Source organism: Alosa alosa, chromosome 14, assembly GCF_017589495.1.
Source record: "Alosa alosa isolate M-15738 ecotype Scorff River chromosome 14, AALO_Geno_1.1, whole genome shotgun sequence".
NCBI lineage: Eukaryota > Metazoa > Chordata > Actinopteri > Clupeiformes > Clupeidae > Alosa > Alosa alosa.
The window spans coordinates 27,949,161-27,964,501 of NC_063202.1; the positions used below are offsets into that span (position 1 = coordinate 27,949,161).

Genomic DNA, 15,341 nt, shown 5'->3' on the forward strand with positions numbered 1-15,341 from the left:
CTATACGCTATATTACTTTCATAACCATTAAAAAATACTACAGAAAAAATGTGTTTGTATGTAAACAAGTGCCACATTATTACAACAGTGTCAAATGCGCAAAGTTAAACGCAACACTTAAAGGAATGAGGGTGAAACATGAGCAGCTGACTTGGCTGTTGACTTCGTCTATATTTGTCACAAAGTTGCATGTCGTTTAGCCAGGTTGCTGTGGTTAAGTCAAGCCCATCCTAGGCTAGCATACACAGGACACTGACATGAACATTTTCGCGGATTGAAATCCTTCGAAAATCTGTAAGTGACGCAAACACTATGGAAACTTGCCTGTTTTGCAAAACTGAAATAGAGGGCGCGCTTCAGCACGCGTAAATCAGCCATACAGTAGCCTATGGTCTGAAACATAAAAACTCAGCTTTAGTGATAGCCTACAAGATGTTGGTGTCGTTCTGTATTCTGTTTTCTTATTACACTACTAATTTCACAGCCAGTGCTACTCGATATGGATCTGTTTGGAGGGATACTGGATGTCATTGACGAAGAAATGACAGTTAGTGATGATGAAGACAAAGTTGAAGATCGCACCAGAGCATTAATGGACATGTACAGTCTAGAAAATACAGAAGCACAAGCCAAACCGCAGGTTTCCACTTTCCAACGGTTTTCTGTGGACACAAATGAGTCACTTCACTTTGAACCCTACATACCTGAGGGAGACGAGAGTGAGCATGCACTGGGCAATGATGACGTGTTTCTGACGGGAAATCAAAGTGTATTTGATGAATCAAAGGAATTAATGGAGGGACGCACCGCTCAGAGTGAGAGCGACCCTCCTGATGCTTACTGCACCGACTGCCAGACATCGACTTACGTATTCCAAAATATTACTGGGCCTCACAAGAACCACAGGGTCATCCTAATGAAGAAAGCAGCCCAAGAAATTAAGGTAGCCTCAGTGCTAATAAATAATACTTCCATATTGTGCAGTTTTCATTAAATCTTATTTTACTTTTACAGAGTAGCATCAATAAAACAAGGAGCAAGTTGGAAGAAAAGATTACACAAATGGAAAATTTTGCTGGCAACCTTGAGGAGATATTTATAACAGTAGAGGTATCATTTCCAGTTGTCTCCAGCTGTCTCATTAATGATTAACAGAATGCCAAGATTACAGACAAGATATTTTGCATCTCTGCAGGAAAACTTTGGCAGGCAAGAACAGAACCTGGAGCATCACTATAATGATGTCCTTCAGACGCTGGCCCATCGCTATGATGAGAGGGCATCAGCTCTGGAGGATGAGAAGAAAATGAAGCTTGAGTCTCTTTATAGTCAGCTGATTGACTGTGGGAAAATGCTGGATAATTCCAAAGAGCTGATTGAGCAAGCCCAAATGGTCTACAGAAATGAAAACAAGTATTCTTTCCTTCAAGTGAGTTGATTTGCCAACAATTAATTGTCATACATTTAAATACTTAATCACTTTGGTTGGTTGCCTATATGATTTTGTATTACGTTCGACAGAGGGTAATGCCCGTCATGAAGAGGTATGTATACTCCGATTTACTCCAATGGCTGACAAAGGAGTGGAAATAATTACCACTACCGTTTTAATATTAATATAATCTGAACAATATTTTCTCTCTGCAAGATCTCATGCATTAACAATGTTTGACTAACTGTGCTGATGTTTTTTGGAAATGAGCCTGAAAATGCTAGATGTGCTGTGTTGATTGTTACTGTGTCAGAATGTTTTCACATATTTATTCCATCTCTGTCTTGTCAGAAGCATTGTAGACTAACCACATATTACTGAATATGGTCAAGCCCCAATGTAGATCGATTTTATGTAGGTCTAGTATTTTTGCATGCCTGTGCTTTTTGAGGTTTTTGTGATTGAGTGAACTTTTGCTTTAATGGTGCCCTTTGTGAATGGTTTGCAAAATTTGAGTGGTTTTCTATAACTGGAACAACATTTTGTTTAGGCCTATTCTTGACAGTTCTGTGTTTGGTCCAAAACAGAATTGAGGAACATGCTAAAAAGGAACCAGACCTCAAGATCTCTACATCCTTGGAGTTTGACACCCAAACAGCTAATTTGTCTGATGTCAAACAAATGATGGACTCAATCAATGCTGTCCCAGGTTTTGATCTCTGCGTCTTAATGAACACACAAAAATCACCACCTTTATCTTTGTGACAAATAGTAGATCTTCTGATTACCCCATAGAGGTTCCATACAGGCCAATGACACATCACTTACATCCACACATTAATTACAGTGCCATATTAGTCACTAAGAGAAGAATGGTGGTAACCATGAATGCTCATTGTAGAGCTTTGAGTGTCATCCCTTCTCTAATCCTTCAGTTGTCAATAATTGTGTATGGTGCTTTTGTATGTAAGACATATAAATTATAGTATTAATCCTGCTGTTCTCAACAGTTTGGAAATAATATTAAACATTGTTCTTTGCCATTTCTTTCCACTAGCCGAGTAGTATAGAGAATCCTGATTTCTAAATATAATGTATGTCATGTAAAAAGAGAAGTCAGAGTAAATATAACAATGGATTGGGTTAATCTTTACTATTCAAGAAAATGAAAGATTCAAGGAAAACAGATGTGGGAGAATAAGTATGTTTCTTTGATGTTGTTGTTCTCTAAACTATATTGCAGCTCCCTCGGCTCCAGTCATGAACCCACAGGTTCCCAACTCTGCCACCTGCACGTCTGTGCGCGTGTGCTGGAGCCTGTTCTCTGATGACACGGTGGAGTACTATGAGCTCTACAGCAGACCCATCTTTGAGGACATCACGGTGGAGTCTGATCTGGAAGGTAACACCAGGAAACCGTCAGCATTCACTCAGCACTTAAATAATCTCAGACTCCACCATTAAGAATTTAAATCCGTTGACAGAACTGGGCTATGACACATGGGATAGAGGTACACACATTATCTTAACTTCCCTGATTTGCAATGTGAAGTGACAAGCCTTTTTAGTCTGTCCTCACAGGCATTTCTTAGGCATATACTGTTGATTATTTATAGCTCGTCCCTACATTACAGTTGAAACGTCTTTATCAGTCATGATTGGCATAGGCTTCTCAGTGGTGTTATTATGGTTCATTACGTTTTTGTTCCCTGTGTAGCATCAAAGTTGAAGGTGAAGGAGACTCACTACACTGTTACTGATTTACTGCCCAATGCACAGTACGAGTTCTGGGTCACTGCAACCAATACCACAGGCATCAGCCCAGCCAGTGAGAAAGCTGTGTACATGACAGGTAAAAATAAAATTTCTTAGGCCTGGTGCAGATACAACTGATCTAATTCTGACCCGGTTCCTGGGCTCGAGAGACCTCACCTCTCCTGTTCTCTGCAGTGCCTTCTCCTCCCGTCATCAAGCCACGAGAGTGCACAAGTTGTCCGGATGCTGCCCTCATTCGCTGGGACTCAGGGAACTCCAACCCTGTGGATTCCTACACACTGGAGCTGATTGAGATGGGCGCAGAATCAGGCAGAGCTGGTGTGACAGAGTAAGCAAGCGATAGCCCACTATGGAAATACAGATGGGCAACCCTGACTGAGCATTTTGTACATTCTTAGTCATCTCAGATCTCAGTGTGCTCTGTACTTCATTGCAAAAATAGTGAGTGGAAAATTGCCTTAATGTGTTTCTTTTAAAGGTTACACGGAACAAATTCTACTAACTTGTGTGTTATCAGCCTTAGGGGTTGCTGTGTGCAAGCCATAAACTTGGTTTTTAGTCAGCACTTCAAATCTCCAGTGGGCATAATAGCCCAGTGTCCTAGAAAGCTATACTTAGCCAAGTTGTCCTGAGCTTTGATAACATTCTTCTGTATATCTGAACAGGTCCATTGTGGCCATTCCTACTTGTGAGTGCTTAATTCAGCTGCAGCCAGGAAAGTGCTACCTGATTTATGTCAGGGCTGTGAATATTGGCGGCCCAAGTGAGAGAAGTGAGTCGTTTACTGTGTCAACAACAGGTGAGATCCCATACCTGTGCTCATTCATCATCACAGACTATGGGTAAACACATTTAATAGGTATCAAATGAAATGTGGGAACAATCCGTACATCTTAATAGGCCCAGTACTGCATTAATTATTTTTTGAATAGTCTAATGACTTTCTATAGGACTCAAAGTTCTCATGCATGCTGTAATTAAAGGCGCAGTCAGCAATTGAGCAGGAAGTCAAGCTTGTTTATATTTATATTTAAGATTATTAGTAGACACTTTTGTCCAAAACAACGTATATTATATTTTAACCATGGACCAAACGAAACACAACAGAGAGGTAGCTCATCACTCCCTTCAGTATTTCCAGAGAAACTCCACACAGGGTTTCGTTTTTGTTTGGGGGACAGGCTGCCCCCACTTTGTTTAAGGCTATTTGAGGTTAATGAAGAAATCCCTGTAAATCTTTTGTGCCATTGAAATACTAACCCAATTACTATTTCCAGGAACATTCTTTCACCTTCTGGAGGACACAGCCCATCCATGTCTGAGTGTGTCAGAGGATGGCTTCACCATGTTCTACACAGATGAGGAACTGCCTTTGAGTGAAATGGCCTTCAGTGACAACACCTTTGCAAGGTGGGCCTGAATATTATGGCAATACATATACAGTACAACCCCAAATCAGAAAAAGTTGGTACGGGATGTGAATAAAAACAGGATAAGACAGGATCTTAAACTCATATTCAGTTGCAAAAAGGACACAGACAACATTTCAAATGTTGAAAATGACAATTTTGACAATTTCATGGAAAATATATGTTAATGAATTTGATACCAGCAACATGTTTCAAAAAAAGTTGGAAGGGGGGTAGCAAAATGCTGGAAAAGTTGTGTAATGATATAGAAAACAAAAGGAGGAGTGTTTCACAACTAATTAGGGTAACTGACAACACAATTGGGTATGAAAAAGAGCATCCCAGAGAGGCAGGGTCTCTTAGAAGTAAAGATGTAGGGGTATTCATCACTCTGTGAAAAGCTGTTTGTACAAATGATTAAACAATGTAATTGTAATGCTTTTTAACATGAAATTGTGAAGTATGTGAAGTTAATCATCTACAGGACATAATATTACCGGTATTAAAACATTCAGAGAATCCAGAGAAATCTTGGCAAACAAGGGAAAGAGCTGAAAAACAAATTGGATGGCCTTGGTCTTTTGGACCTCAGATCACTGCATCAAAACCAGACCTGTCATTGTATGGGCTCAGGAAAACCTCTGATAACCATTGTCTATGTGCACAGTTTGATACTCAATTAAAAAAACTGCAGCCAAAATTGTATTGAGACATGATACAGAAAATACTGAGTATTTGGGTAACATGGAAAAAGGTCCTGTAGTTATACCAACGATTTGGTTATACAAAATCAAAATTTGCCATTCTTTTTGGAAATCATGGACTCATCTGGGCACAATCAATTCGGAATGATGTAGGCTTATACAGGTTTGAGCAACATATACTGCCATCCAGGAAATGCTTTTTTCCAGGGAAGACCTTGAATATTTCAGGAAAACAATGGCAAAATGAATTGTGCACATATTTCCAGGTGCTAAAATGGCCTGTAGTCCAGACCTGTCAGATTAGGTGCATCATGGAATGAAAAACATTATTAAGAATACCTTATACTGTCGAGCAACTGAAATCCTATGTCGGGCAGGAATGGGACATTTAATTCAGAAAAAACTGTGGCAACTGGTCTTCTCATGTCCCAAACATTTACAGAATTAAGAGTCGAACCAGCACAGTGGTAAACATTCCGTCCCAACTTTTTTTGAAAGATGTTGCTGACATGAAATTCAAAATGATCATATATTTTCCATGAAATAGTCAGAATTTTCATTTTCAACATTTGATATGTTGTCTGTTCTTTTTGCTGCTAAATATGGGTTTACAAGACTTGTATATTATCACATTTGTTTTTATTTTACACATCGTCCCAACTTTTTCTGATTTGGGGTTGTATTATTAAGTGGAAACCGAGGTCAGATGGTCAATTCACATCAGTGAAAACAAGCAACATTTGTCTTATGCATATCACAGATCAAATCTCGTCATTGTTAAGTTTATAAACCTAAGGAAACCCCTGTGCAGATGTAAAACCTAGTACTCGCACTCTCAGCCTACAAGATTACCGTAGTTATTCTATTTCTTTATAATTTGAACCCCATTTGTACGATACTTGCACTGGTACACTGAAGATCCTTAAGACTTGTCACTTGTTCAGATGTGTGGCAGTGCTTGGTGATTTGATCCCAGTGCGAACCAAGCATTACTGGGAAGTGGAGGTGGACCCCCACACTGAATACAGGATTGGAGTGGCATATGAAGACACCCAGAGAAATGCCTACTTTGGAGGGAACAACACTTCGTGGTGCATGAGGCATGTCCTCACCCCGTCCCGGTAAGACACACACCTGCAGTTCCTCACCTTTTGGTTGTAGAAGTACATTGTGAATCTCACAAGGGCAGTGGTGGCCAGTGAGTGAGGCCTTAAGTCTGGTTATTTTGGGTAGCTCTAATTAGTAGGCTACTCGCATAGACAGGATGAATGATGACAAAAGTATAGCATGTAAAAAGCAGTCATTTGCCTTTCTGTCTGGCAATACAAATGACAGTAGCTAGCTACAACCAACAAAAGCTTCCATCCACCCACCAGGCCTACCATAAACACTGCCCACTTTGAACATTTTAGTCAGCTTAGAGAAAAAAATAGAGCTTTTCTATCAAAGGAAAGAGCAAATCTCCCCATTGCTTTCTTGCATTTAGCTTTATATCAGGCAAAGAAATGGAATTGTGAAAGGCCCATAGCATAACGTATTTCTGTTGCTATGGAAACACCTATTTTCAGCACAAACCAGGGCAGCTCCTGACTGGCACGGCATTTGCCAAGTCTTCCTGAGCCACTGCAGCGCACTGCAAATCACAAAGCACCGCTGTGTAGGCAAGGAGCACGGCAGAGCATCTGCTGAAATGGCTATATAGGTTGGAACTCATTTCCAAACATTCTGCTTCTTTTCCTTCAGGCACAAGTACGAGTTCCTGCACAGTGGCTGGACACCAGACATCAGAATCACCAGCCATCCCCTGAGAATCGGTGTGGCGCTAGACTACGACCAGGGGAAGCTGTCCTTCTTCAATGCAGATTTGGGCCAGCATCTCTACACCTTTGACTGTCAGTTCCTGCATTACGTTCATCCCTGCTTTGCCCTAGACAACCCAGGAGGACTTTCGCTCAGAAATGGCGTTACACCACCCCACTACATTAGTCTGATTTAAGTCTTTAAAGATAAGTGTTCAAACAGTCCCACTTTTCCATAACAGCTGCACTAGGTGTAGCACAACAGGGGAGGGGGATGGGACATCATAGCTTAAGAGGGTATTAGAGTTTGGACATATGGCCATTTTTAATTAGCTACAGTACACTGTTCTAGTCACTTAGTGAAATCAAAGTGATTATAACCAGTCAAACCCCCCCAAATGTGTCAAGACAAGGAAAAAAATAAATGAAAAATATGTACAGTAAATTGTTTCAAATACTTTTATTACAGTATTCCATGGGAACAGACTTGCACCATTTTCCAAATAAGAAAAGTTATCACTGAAATTTACAGCATACATCAGTTACTGGTGCAGAGCGATTAAGAAATCAGGAAGGATGTCAAAGGTATAGGCTAAGCTTAATTTTTTTCCTGGTTTTGTTAAAATTATCCATCACAAAAAAAAGGTTTGTCATAAATGGCAAAATGTAGCAGTCTTTGTCCTGGTGGACTCTTATGTATGGACATGGTGTGTATGTGGGGTGAAGATCTGGTAATTTTGTGCTTGAACTTTGGCCGGGCTTTGCTGTAAGCAAGACCCTGGGGGAGCGGAGGGGGTTTGAGTGAGTTTAGGAGTTAGCCTTCTTACTGCAGCGAGTCCGCTCCTCTTCCTCGTCGGAAGAGTCCCCTCCATAGGGCACGAGCCCTGAGCCATCCTCCGGCAGCTTCAGCTTCTTGGGCGCCTCCACCTCCACTGGGCCTGCTGAAGAGAGGTCACAACATAGAGAGAGACAGACACAGGAGAGGGGAAGGAGGGGTGGGAGGAGAGAGAGAGAGAGAAAAAAAAAAAAAAAAAGGACAGAAATTGTAGAGCCCCATGTGAGCCGCAGAACATGTCAGATCCACAGAGAGGGAGGAGGGTAGAGGGGAGTAGATCGGTCACCATAACAAGGCGGGCACCCACACATTCAGCAACAGCCACGTCCATGGTAACATGTAAAAGAGAAGAGACAAGGGAGAAACAGAGAAAAAGAACATGTACAAGAACAACAAGTTAGTTGTGTTCGTCTGGGGTGGGCCATCCAGGTCTCCTTTACTCTGGGGGAGAAAAAGGATCGCAGTGTTTGGATTTGTTTTCTAAATCCTCTGCTGCAGAGCAGACTGAGGTGAAGCTGGACTCCACAGAGAGGAGCCATCATGCATTAGTGCAGAGGTGGGCAGCGTTTGAAAGCGTAGCGCCTACCCGCAGCAGGACACAGCTCCTCTTTGGGCGGGCTCTCCCTCTGTCTCTTGCGAGTGACCGTCAAAGGCATGGGAGGAGGCGGCATCAGGAACCTGCAAGAGAGCACTGGGTTGGTCATCTGGGTTCTAGCCGCACACTCTATCAGCACACGCCAACAATGATCACAGCCTTTAATCCTACACCCACATTACCACTACACTTTCCTCCCATTTCTCCGTTTCAGGTAAGTGCAAATTGGTCAATTACTGTTCCCCACAGAGACCTACCTAACAAGAAGGGTAGTCCCTATCCTACACAGAGTTGGTGTGCAGTGTTGGTAAAAAAAAGAGCTCAAACAAACCTTTCTGAAGTTCTCCCTTCAGCAGAGGAAACCGGTGGTGATGTTTGTTCCTCACTCTTCACATCTGCGCTGGACTCAGACTGCATACAGGGACAGAAACAAAGACTCCTGTGTTGACACTCCACCAGGAAACAGCAATGTGTTTGTTAAGCTTACGCTCAGCTAGCGTACCTCAGCCTCATTAGCCGTGTCGGTGTCTTCCACAAACTGACGCTTGGGGCTGGCAGGCTGCGGGGGGCTGGTGGATGGACTGCTAGTGGCATCACCGGAACCAGCTCCCTGGTCCTTGAACAGAGCAGAATGATAGACTACCGCTGTCTTGACGTGTAGGTCATCAACTCAACATTTGGGAAGTTACTTTTTCATTTACGTTTGTGTTTCTACACATACAAATGGTTATTGAGAATGCCTCTGCATACAACACCATTATGAACCTGGAGTTATAAATGACATCAAGATAAGCCAAGCCAAGAATCAGGTGCCCCTCAAAAACCCATTAAGTGCGTGTGTGTGTGTGGGGGGCGGACTAGGGGAACTAAACTGAGAGAACATACCTGTACTAGATAGGGTGGGGGTTTCCTAGGACACACTGGATACTGAACCATTGCCTGGGAAGATTGAGGGGTTGTCGACAAGTTAGAATGACTGGGGTGACCATTTGCACTACTCCAGTAACCAGTGGCTCCTGGGTATGCTGAATAGCCGCCCGGGTACCCATTTGCTGGGTAGTTATACCAGGACCCCTGGCTACTGTAATTGCTATTAGCTGGGTATCCATGAGCTGGGTATGCTGAAATGAAAGTATAGAGATAATGTTAACATCATAGTTAGCCATCAACCACTCCCAGGTTGACACTGACCCCAAGTCTTGCCACTACAACAAAGACCATGAATCAAAGCTGCTATTTGTTGGCTTATACCTCAACTAGCATCACAGAAAGAACAAGCACACACCTTGAGTAGACCCCGTTGCCGTGTATATGGACACCATCCGAGAATGCTCCGCTCTGACCTGGGGAACACAAGGACAATTAGAACATAGATTTAGTAACATTTCTGAAGAACTAACCACACCCTGGTTTGCAGATCTTGATGTAAGTGAGTAGAATCACTCTGACTTATTTCTGGAGGTCAGGCAGTTCAGGTCACTGTTTCTCTGGGAGGTGGGTATCAGTGAGTGCTATAAAGCTTACAATAGCGTCACCTTCTTAACCTCCACACTTGACAAGATATGACAGTTATTGAGAAAGAGAATGACATTCACCGTTTCCAGTAGACTCTCTGTTAGCTTCTTTGCAGCTTCCAGTCCAGTCTGGTTTGGGTGGCTGCAAAGATAGCAGGATTATCAATAAAACATAATATACCAGCATGTGCATACATCTGTGAAATTTACTACGATGCCAAGCAGCAGTACCTGATGTACACGTAGAGCGGCTCAAACGACTCTCGTCGTGACGCCTGCTCGATGTAACCAGAGGTCTTCCCCCGCAGGAAGACGCGGGCACCCGTCTCCGTCTGGATGTGCCCTAGATACGTGCCCCCCGGGCCCTCCACTTTTTCATTCACATTAAACGAGGGCAGTGCTTGATCCAGACCAACAAATATTTTGGTATGGACAAAACTCTGTAAATAAACACACACACACACACACAAAACAAAAACACTTAGTAAAAGTTTTAGATCTCTGTCCATGACCAGGTTAGGTTGTAAGGGAAAGCTGTCAGCAGAAGCAGTACACCATGGACTCTGTCTGAAGGCCACAGTTGTTCTCGCTGCTAATTTTGTTTTAGGAGGTGGGTATCAGCAGGAGCCATATAGTCTTCATTGGCCTTGCCTTCATTGACCTCCAGTCATTGACAAAACAATCACAAATGTAGCATAGAACTGCACAGTAGAAACAGAACCAATGGGCTCGCTCACTAGGAATAAGTAATGGCTCTATACAAATCTGACAGGAAAGTGTTTCATTAATTTAAGTTAAAAAAAAAAAAAGTATTGTTTTAAACAAATATACCCCTGAATGTCCACCATGCGAGGGTGTGGGCCTTTGGTTCTGCTGTGCATTGGGCAGCCGTGGCATCGTTGGCATCTGGAGCCTCGTGGGCTGCTGTGGGACGGCAGGGCGCGGCGGCTGTGGGTACACTGGAAGTGTGGGCATCACAGGGCGCTGCAGTCCTCCTGATGCGGCGGCTGCCCTCATCAGGTCCTCTGAAATGATCTCCTTTATCCGCTGGACGGCCTCTGAGGCAGGAACACACTTGGTTGTGGATTTTGTTTTTGGAGGACAGTGAACGGATACAAAGTCTTTCTAACAAGACAGAGTTTACTACTTACTGTTGACCTCCTCCTGACTCCGTCCTTGAACATGGAGATACAAAGGTCTCTCACTACACAAAAAGAGAGTCAATTAGGACAAGCCTTGCACAACAGGGTAGTCATTTTACCAGAACATGTTATAAGGTGAATACATGCCCTTTAGCAGTGGACTTGTCAGCAGTGGTCATGTACAGTCCTTTTGTTGAAACTACAGCTCCGCTGACCTGACGAATCTGCAATGAAAAGCCCAACAGTCATCACAGTTAAGCTTTCCTTATAAAAGGTAAACACTGAACAAAGTTTAAAATAAAGGAGCAAACTCAAATGAAAGTTACCTCTTCCTGAGTTTTCCCTTTTGTGAGCAGGTTTCTGCAATTTATGGGCACATCGTTGATATCCACTTCAGTCACCACAACTTCATCAGTGACACTTGAGACTGGCACACTTGGTGCAATCTGAGATTACACACAACACGTCAGTGGCATTGTATTACATAAAACACTAGCAAAACACACTTTACAACACTTTTAGAGGACTTTTAAAAATACTTTACAGACCTTACTGGGTAAAGGTTCTAGTGTTTTCAGTTTCCCTTTAGCCATTAGCATTGCATTTATTTTAGCAGCCATAGCTGCAGCCATCTCAACACCACCCTGAGGAGCATCTTCTAGACCCCCAGATGTGGGAGGCATTTTCAACTCAGCTGATGGAACACTAGATGTTTGAGATGCACTGGCAGTTGTAGTGACGTTGTTGGCGCCCATGTGATTTGCTGTGGATGAGAGTTTTGGTGCAGTCTGAGAGACATTGCAGCCTTGACGCATGTCAGCTTTCGATTTGGGTTGGTCCCATCTACTTAAGCATCTGTGAGAGAATGGAATGAGACCAGTTTTTAGTTTGATGCTATATCTTCACAATACAACTTTTAGTTTGGCACTGTGTGTTTGCAGCATTTACAATACAAGACATCTTTACCTACTCCAAAAAGCAAATCATGTCTGTAGTACAAGTAGACCTTCACCACATACTCGGGTGGTGGCCTGTTCAAACTACATGTTTTTATAGGAGGATAGTATCGACAGAACTACATGACTTTGAAAGTCTGCCTTCTTGTCCTCCAGGAGTAAAAATGCAGTAAAGAAAAGCAGGGGCGAACGTCTAGTTACATATGCAAATGTAGAATTTTTAGCAGCTGGTATAACTTCATGGCTAACGTTGCATGAAAGGTTGAGGCATGTAGGCCAAACCATGGACGAGGGGCCTACCTTGTTTGTTAGCTCCTGAGCGCAATTCAATAGAAACGTACGCAACTTGGCGTTAGCCGTATGCAGCAATATTAGCTAACTAGCTAAATAACATATTAGCTAACGAAAAGCTTTTAACCATCATCGTGCAGCTATACACAAGTGCCACAACACAACTAAGTGGATAATTCCATTATTAATACCCAGGGTATCTGCTGCCCGTGTGGCAATCTAAAAAACAATAGGGTCCCATTAAAATAACCTCACATTGCAGCTCAATGTTAACTAGCGTTAATTTGCTCATATTTGCCAAGTAGCACGTCTGGCTACGTATGTGTATGACTTGGAAACCACAACCAACTGAAGCAGTTAACAAGCTAGCACGCTAGTGCTAACCAACTTGCTAACGAGTAGGCTACATTCTAGCGTGCTAGTATCTAAGAACGGTTACGTTTCGATATGGTGCCGTTCTGGTGTTAACGTTAAATCGGACATTGATCCGTAATGACAAAGCTGGGGTAATCTTGAATGCTAGCAACCTAACAAAACAGGCTAACGTCATTTATCTTTATTGGAATGTAACGTTAGCAGCTGGCCAACTAGTTAGACAATGATCAACAAGCAAGCTAGCAATAGCTTGCATGGTAACTTAATGGATTTACTCAAATACGTGCTCTAAGAGAAACATCTGACATAAAATATACATGTACACAAAAAAAACTTACGGTGTACCCGACGCCATTTCAGGTCAAAATATCCCCCACGTCAGCTAAACGTTTCGCTTGAAATTTCTCATCGAGTGCATACGTTCAAATTTACATGAAAGGCACAAAAGGCCACTGGAAAAAGTGGACTACGGGCGGAAATACGTCACACTTTTATGCAACACGAACGTGCACCACTTATCTCTGTAGCAAGACTCTGATAGCATGCGGAATAGAAGTCCTCATTTTTTAAGAAACTAAAATATGACAAATTCACTCATTTAAAAAGAAACGGGTTACTCTTACGCCCAACTGATAGTATATCAAATGTCTGAAATGTGCATGGTCAGAATAATCGTTCTTTCTTAACGGAGTCTGTGTAGGGTAGAATCTTTGGGAAGTTTGGCTAGTTGAGCCTCATGTAACAAATATGTGTGGGTGGGGGGGTCGACTCCATGATGAATTCAGATTGAGTCGGGTGGTGCTTTCGTCCCATGGGAGTTTGGGCTCATCTTTCCCTTCAGTCCAGAATAGCCTGTCCTCATATGGAATATGCCTTCTCTATATAAACAGGCTTAGCTTCTTTACAACCAATCCACTTATAATTTGCCATTCTCAAAAAATGTTAATGCCAGATAGGATGATTAGCCATTTAGGCCCGGGCCATTGACAGTAAAATAAGGGGTCACTTACTGCAAGCAGCAGTAGCCTATGGCTTTCCCTAGGCTGCATCTGTAATTTCTAGGCTAAAACTAGATGTACCGCAGAGCGGTACAAAATATGACCGCCGCCCAGTCCAGCACATGTTTTCCACAAAAATAAGTCACGCTGAAAGGCATATATGATTCTAACTGTCTCACTGAATTGCATTATGCACACTCAATTCTCACTGGTATCTGCTAGACAACAAGTACCAAAACATGATTAGTTCATAGATTTCACATGTCATATAGATTTTATACAACCCCACCCCCATCTTGCCTGTTCATAATTCTGAGAAATTCTTGAATTGTGTGCATGTGTGCGTGTACATGTTTATGTTTATGTGTGTGTGGGTGGGTGTGTGTGTGTGCATGTGTGTGTGCATGTGCATGCATGCGTATATATGTCTACTGTGTGAGTATGTGTCATACGTAGGATGACTGTGAATGTATGTGTGTGCGTGTGTATCTGTTTATGCACATGTGTGCATATGGAATGGGTTTACATGACCCCTGGAGGCAAACATACGCAAAAAATTGGTCATCCTAGGCCCTACGGTTCTCAAGATATTCACAGAAAACTGTGTCTGCCCTACCCTCCTATCGGGGGGTCCAGTCCAGCGGGGGGGCTACAGATCAAAACGAAAAGCGATGGTTCCATGCTATCCATGTGGGGTTACATGCCCACCAAGTTTCGTGTACCCCGGTCTTTCAGTGTCCCGGGAATCCTTGTTGGTGTAAGGTAACTAAATGTACACATAAATTATTTTATTGTAAGGCCCCCCATAAACGAAAGTCCACGAAACTTGGCATGCATTCGGAGGGTAACTAGGTGGCGCTATACATGAAATAAGTTGTAATGGGATAGGTTGACATGCCCCCTTAAGACCAACATACAAAAAAGGTGGACCTCCTAGTAACTTACAAAATATGTCCTACGGTTCTCGAGATACACAGAAAACTGTCTCCGGCCACCTACAGGCCAGTTGGTGTATTGTAACATAAATTAATTTATTGTGTGGCCCCCCCATGAACGGAATTCCACAAAACTTGGCGTGCATTCAGAGGGTGTCCTAATGATCATACACTTCCAATTTCATGCAGTTTTGACTATGTTAGGTCACAGATACCTGCGATTACAACACCTCATTTTTACTTTTTTGTGTTTAACTAGGTGGCGCTATACATGAAATGAGTGGTTATGGAATGGGTTGACATGACCCTTTGAGATCAACATACAAAAAAAAATGGTCCTCCTAAACCCTACGGTTCTCGAGATATTCACAGAAAACTGTGTCTGCCCTACCCTCCTTTCGGGGGTCCAGTCCAGCGGGGGGGCTACAGGAAAAAAACTAAAAACAGGAGGTTCCATGCTATCCATGTGGGGTTACATGCCCACCAAGTTTCGTGTACCCCGGTCTTACAGTGTCCCGGGAATCCTTGACGGAAATTTGGACATGCGAAAAAGAAAAAAAAAGAATGTCTGACATGTTAT

The 15,341-nt window shown here is 42.6% G+C and overlaps 2 protein-coding genes across 3 annotated transcripts; one reads left to right on the forward strand and one right to left on the reverse strand.

The window, feature by feature from the left end:
- The first annotated feature begins 96 nt into the window (after positions 1–96).
- On the forward strand, positions 97–7,565 carry LOC125306976 (fibronectin type III and SPRY domain-containing protein 2). The gene is made up of 13 exons (XM_048262647.1): positions 97–294; positions 485–943; positions 1,015–1,110; positions 1,196–1,429; positions 1,522–1,544; positions 2,020–2,141; positions 2,676–2,834; positions 3,150–3,284; positions 3,383–3,536; positions 3,874–4,007; positions 4,486–4,618; positions 6,266–6,442; positions 7,065–7,565. Exons 2-13 carry the CDS (start codon positions 500–502, stop codon positions 7,315–7,317), a joined length of 2,064 nt encoding a protein of 687 aa, XP_048118604.1. The 5' UTR covers positions 97–294; positions 485–499; the 3' UTR covers positions 7,318–7,565.
- On the reverse strand, positions 7,566–13,314 carry LOC125306977 (KH homology domain-containing protein 4-like). Of its 2 annotated transcripts, none has more exons than XM_048262649.1 (14): positions 13,167–13,314; positions 11,755–12,061; positions 11,533–11,652; positions 11,354–11,430; positions 11,216–11,268; positions 10,896–11,122; positions 10,296–10,504; positions 10,146–10,206; positions 9,836–9,893; positions 9,436–9,671; positions 9,053–9,166; positions 8,882–8,961; positions 8,542–8,633; positions 7,566–8,058 (listed from the first exon to the last, which is right to left on the reverse strand). In XM_048262649.1, exons 1-14 carry the CDS (start codon positions 13,181–13,183, stop codon positions 7,928–7,930), a joined length of 1,782 nt encoding a protein of 593 aa, XP_048118606.1. In that variant the 5' UTR covers positions 13,184–13,314; the 3' UTR covers positions 7,566–7,927. The 2 variants fall into 2 exon arrangements, with proteins under 2 accessions (XP_048118606.1, XP_048118605.1); XM_048262648.1 differs by having other exon boundaries at positions 7,566–8,061.
- Between the last annotated feature and the right edge of the window lie 2,027 nt (positions 13,315–15,341).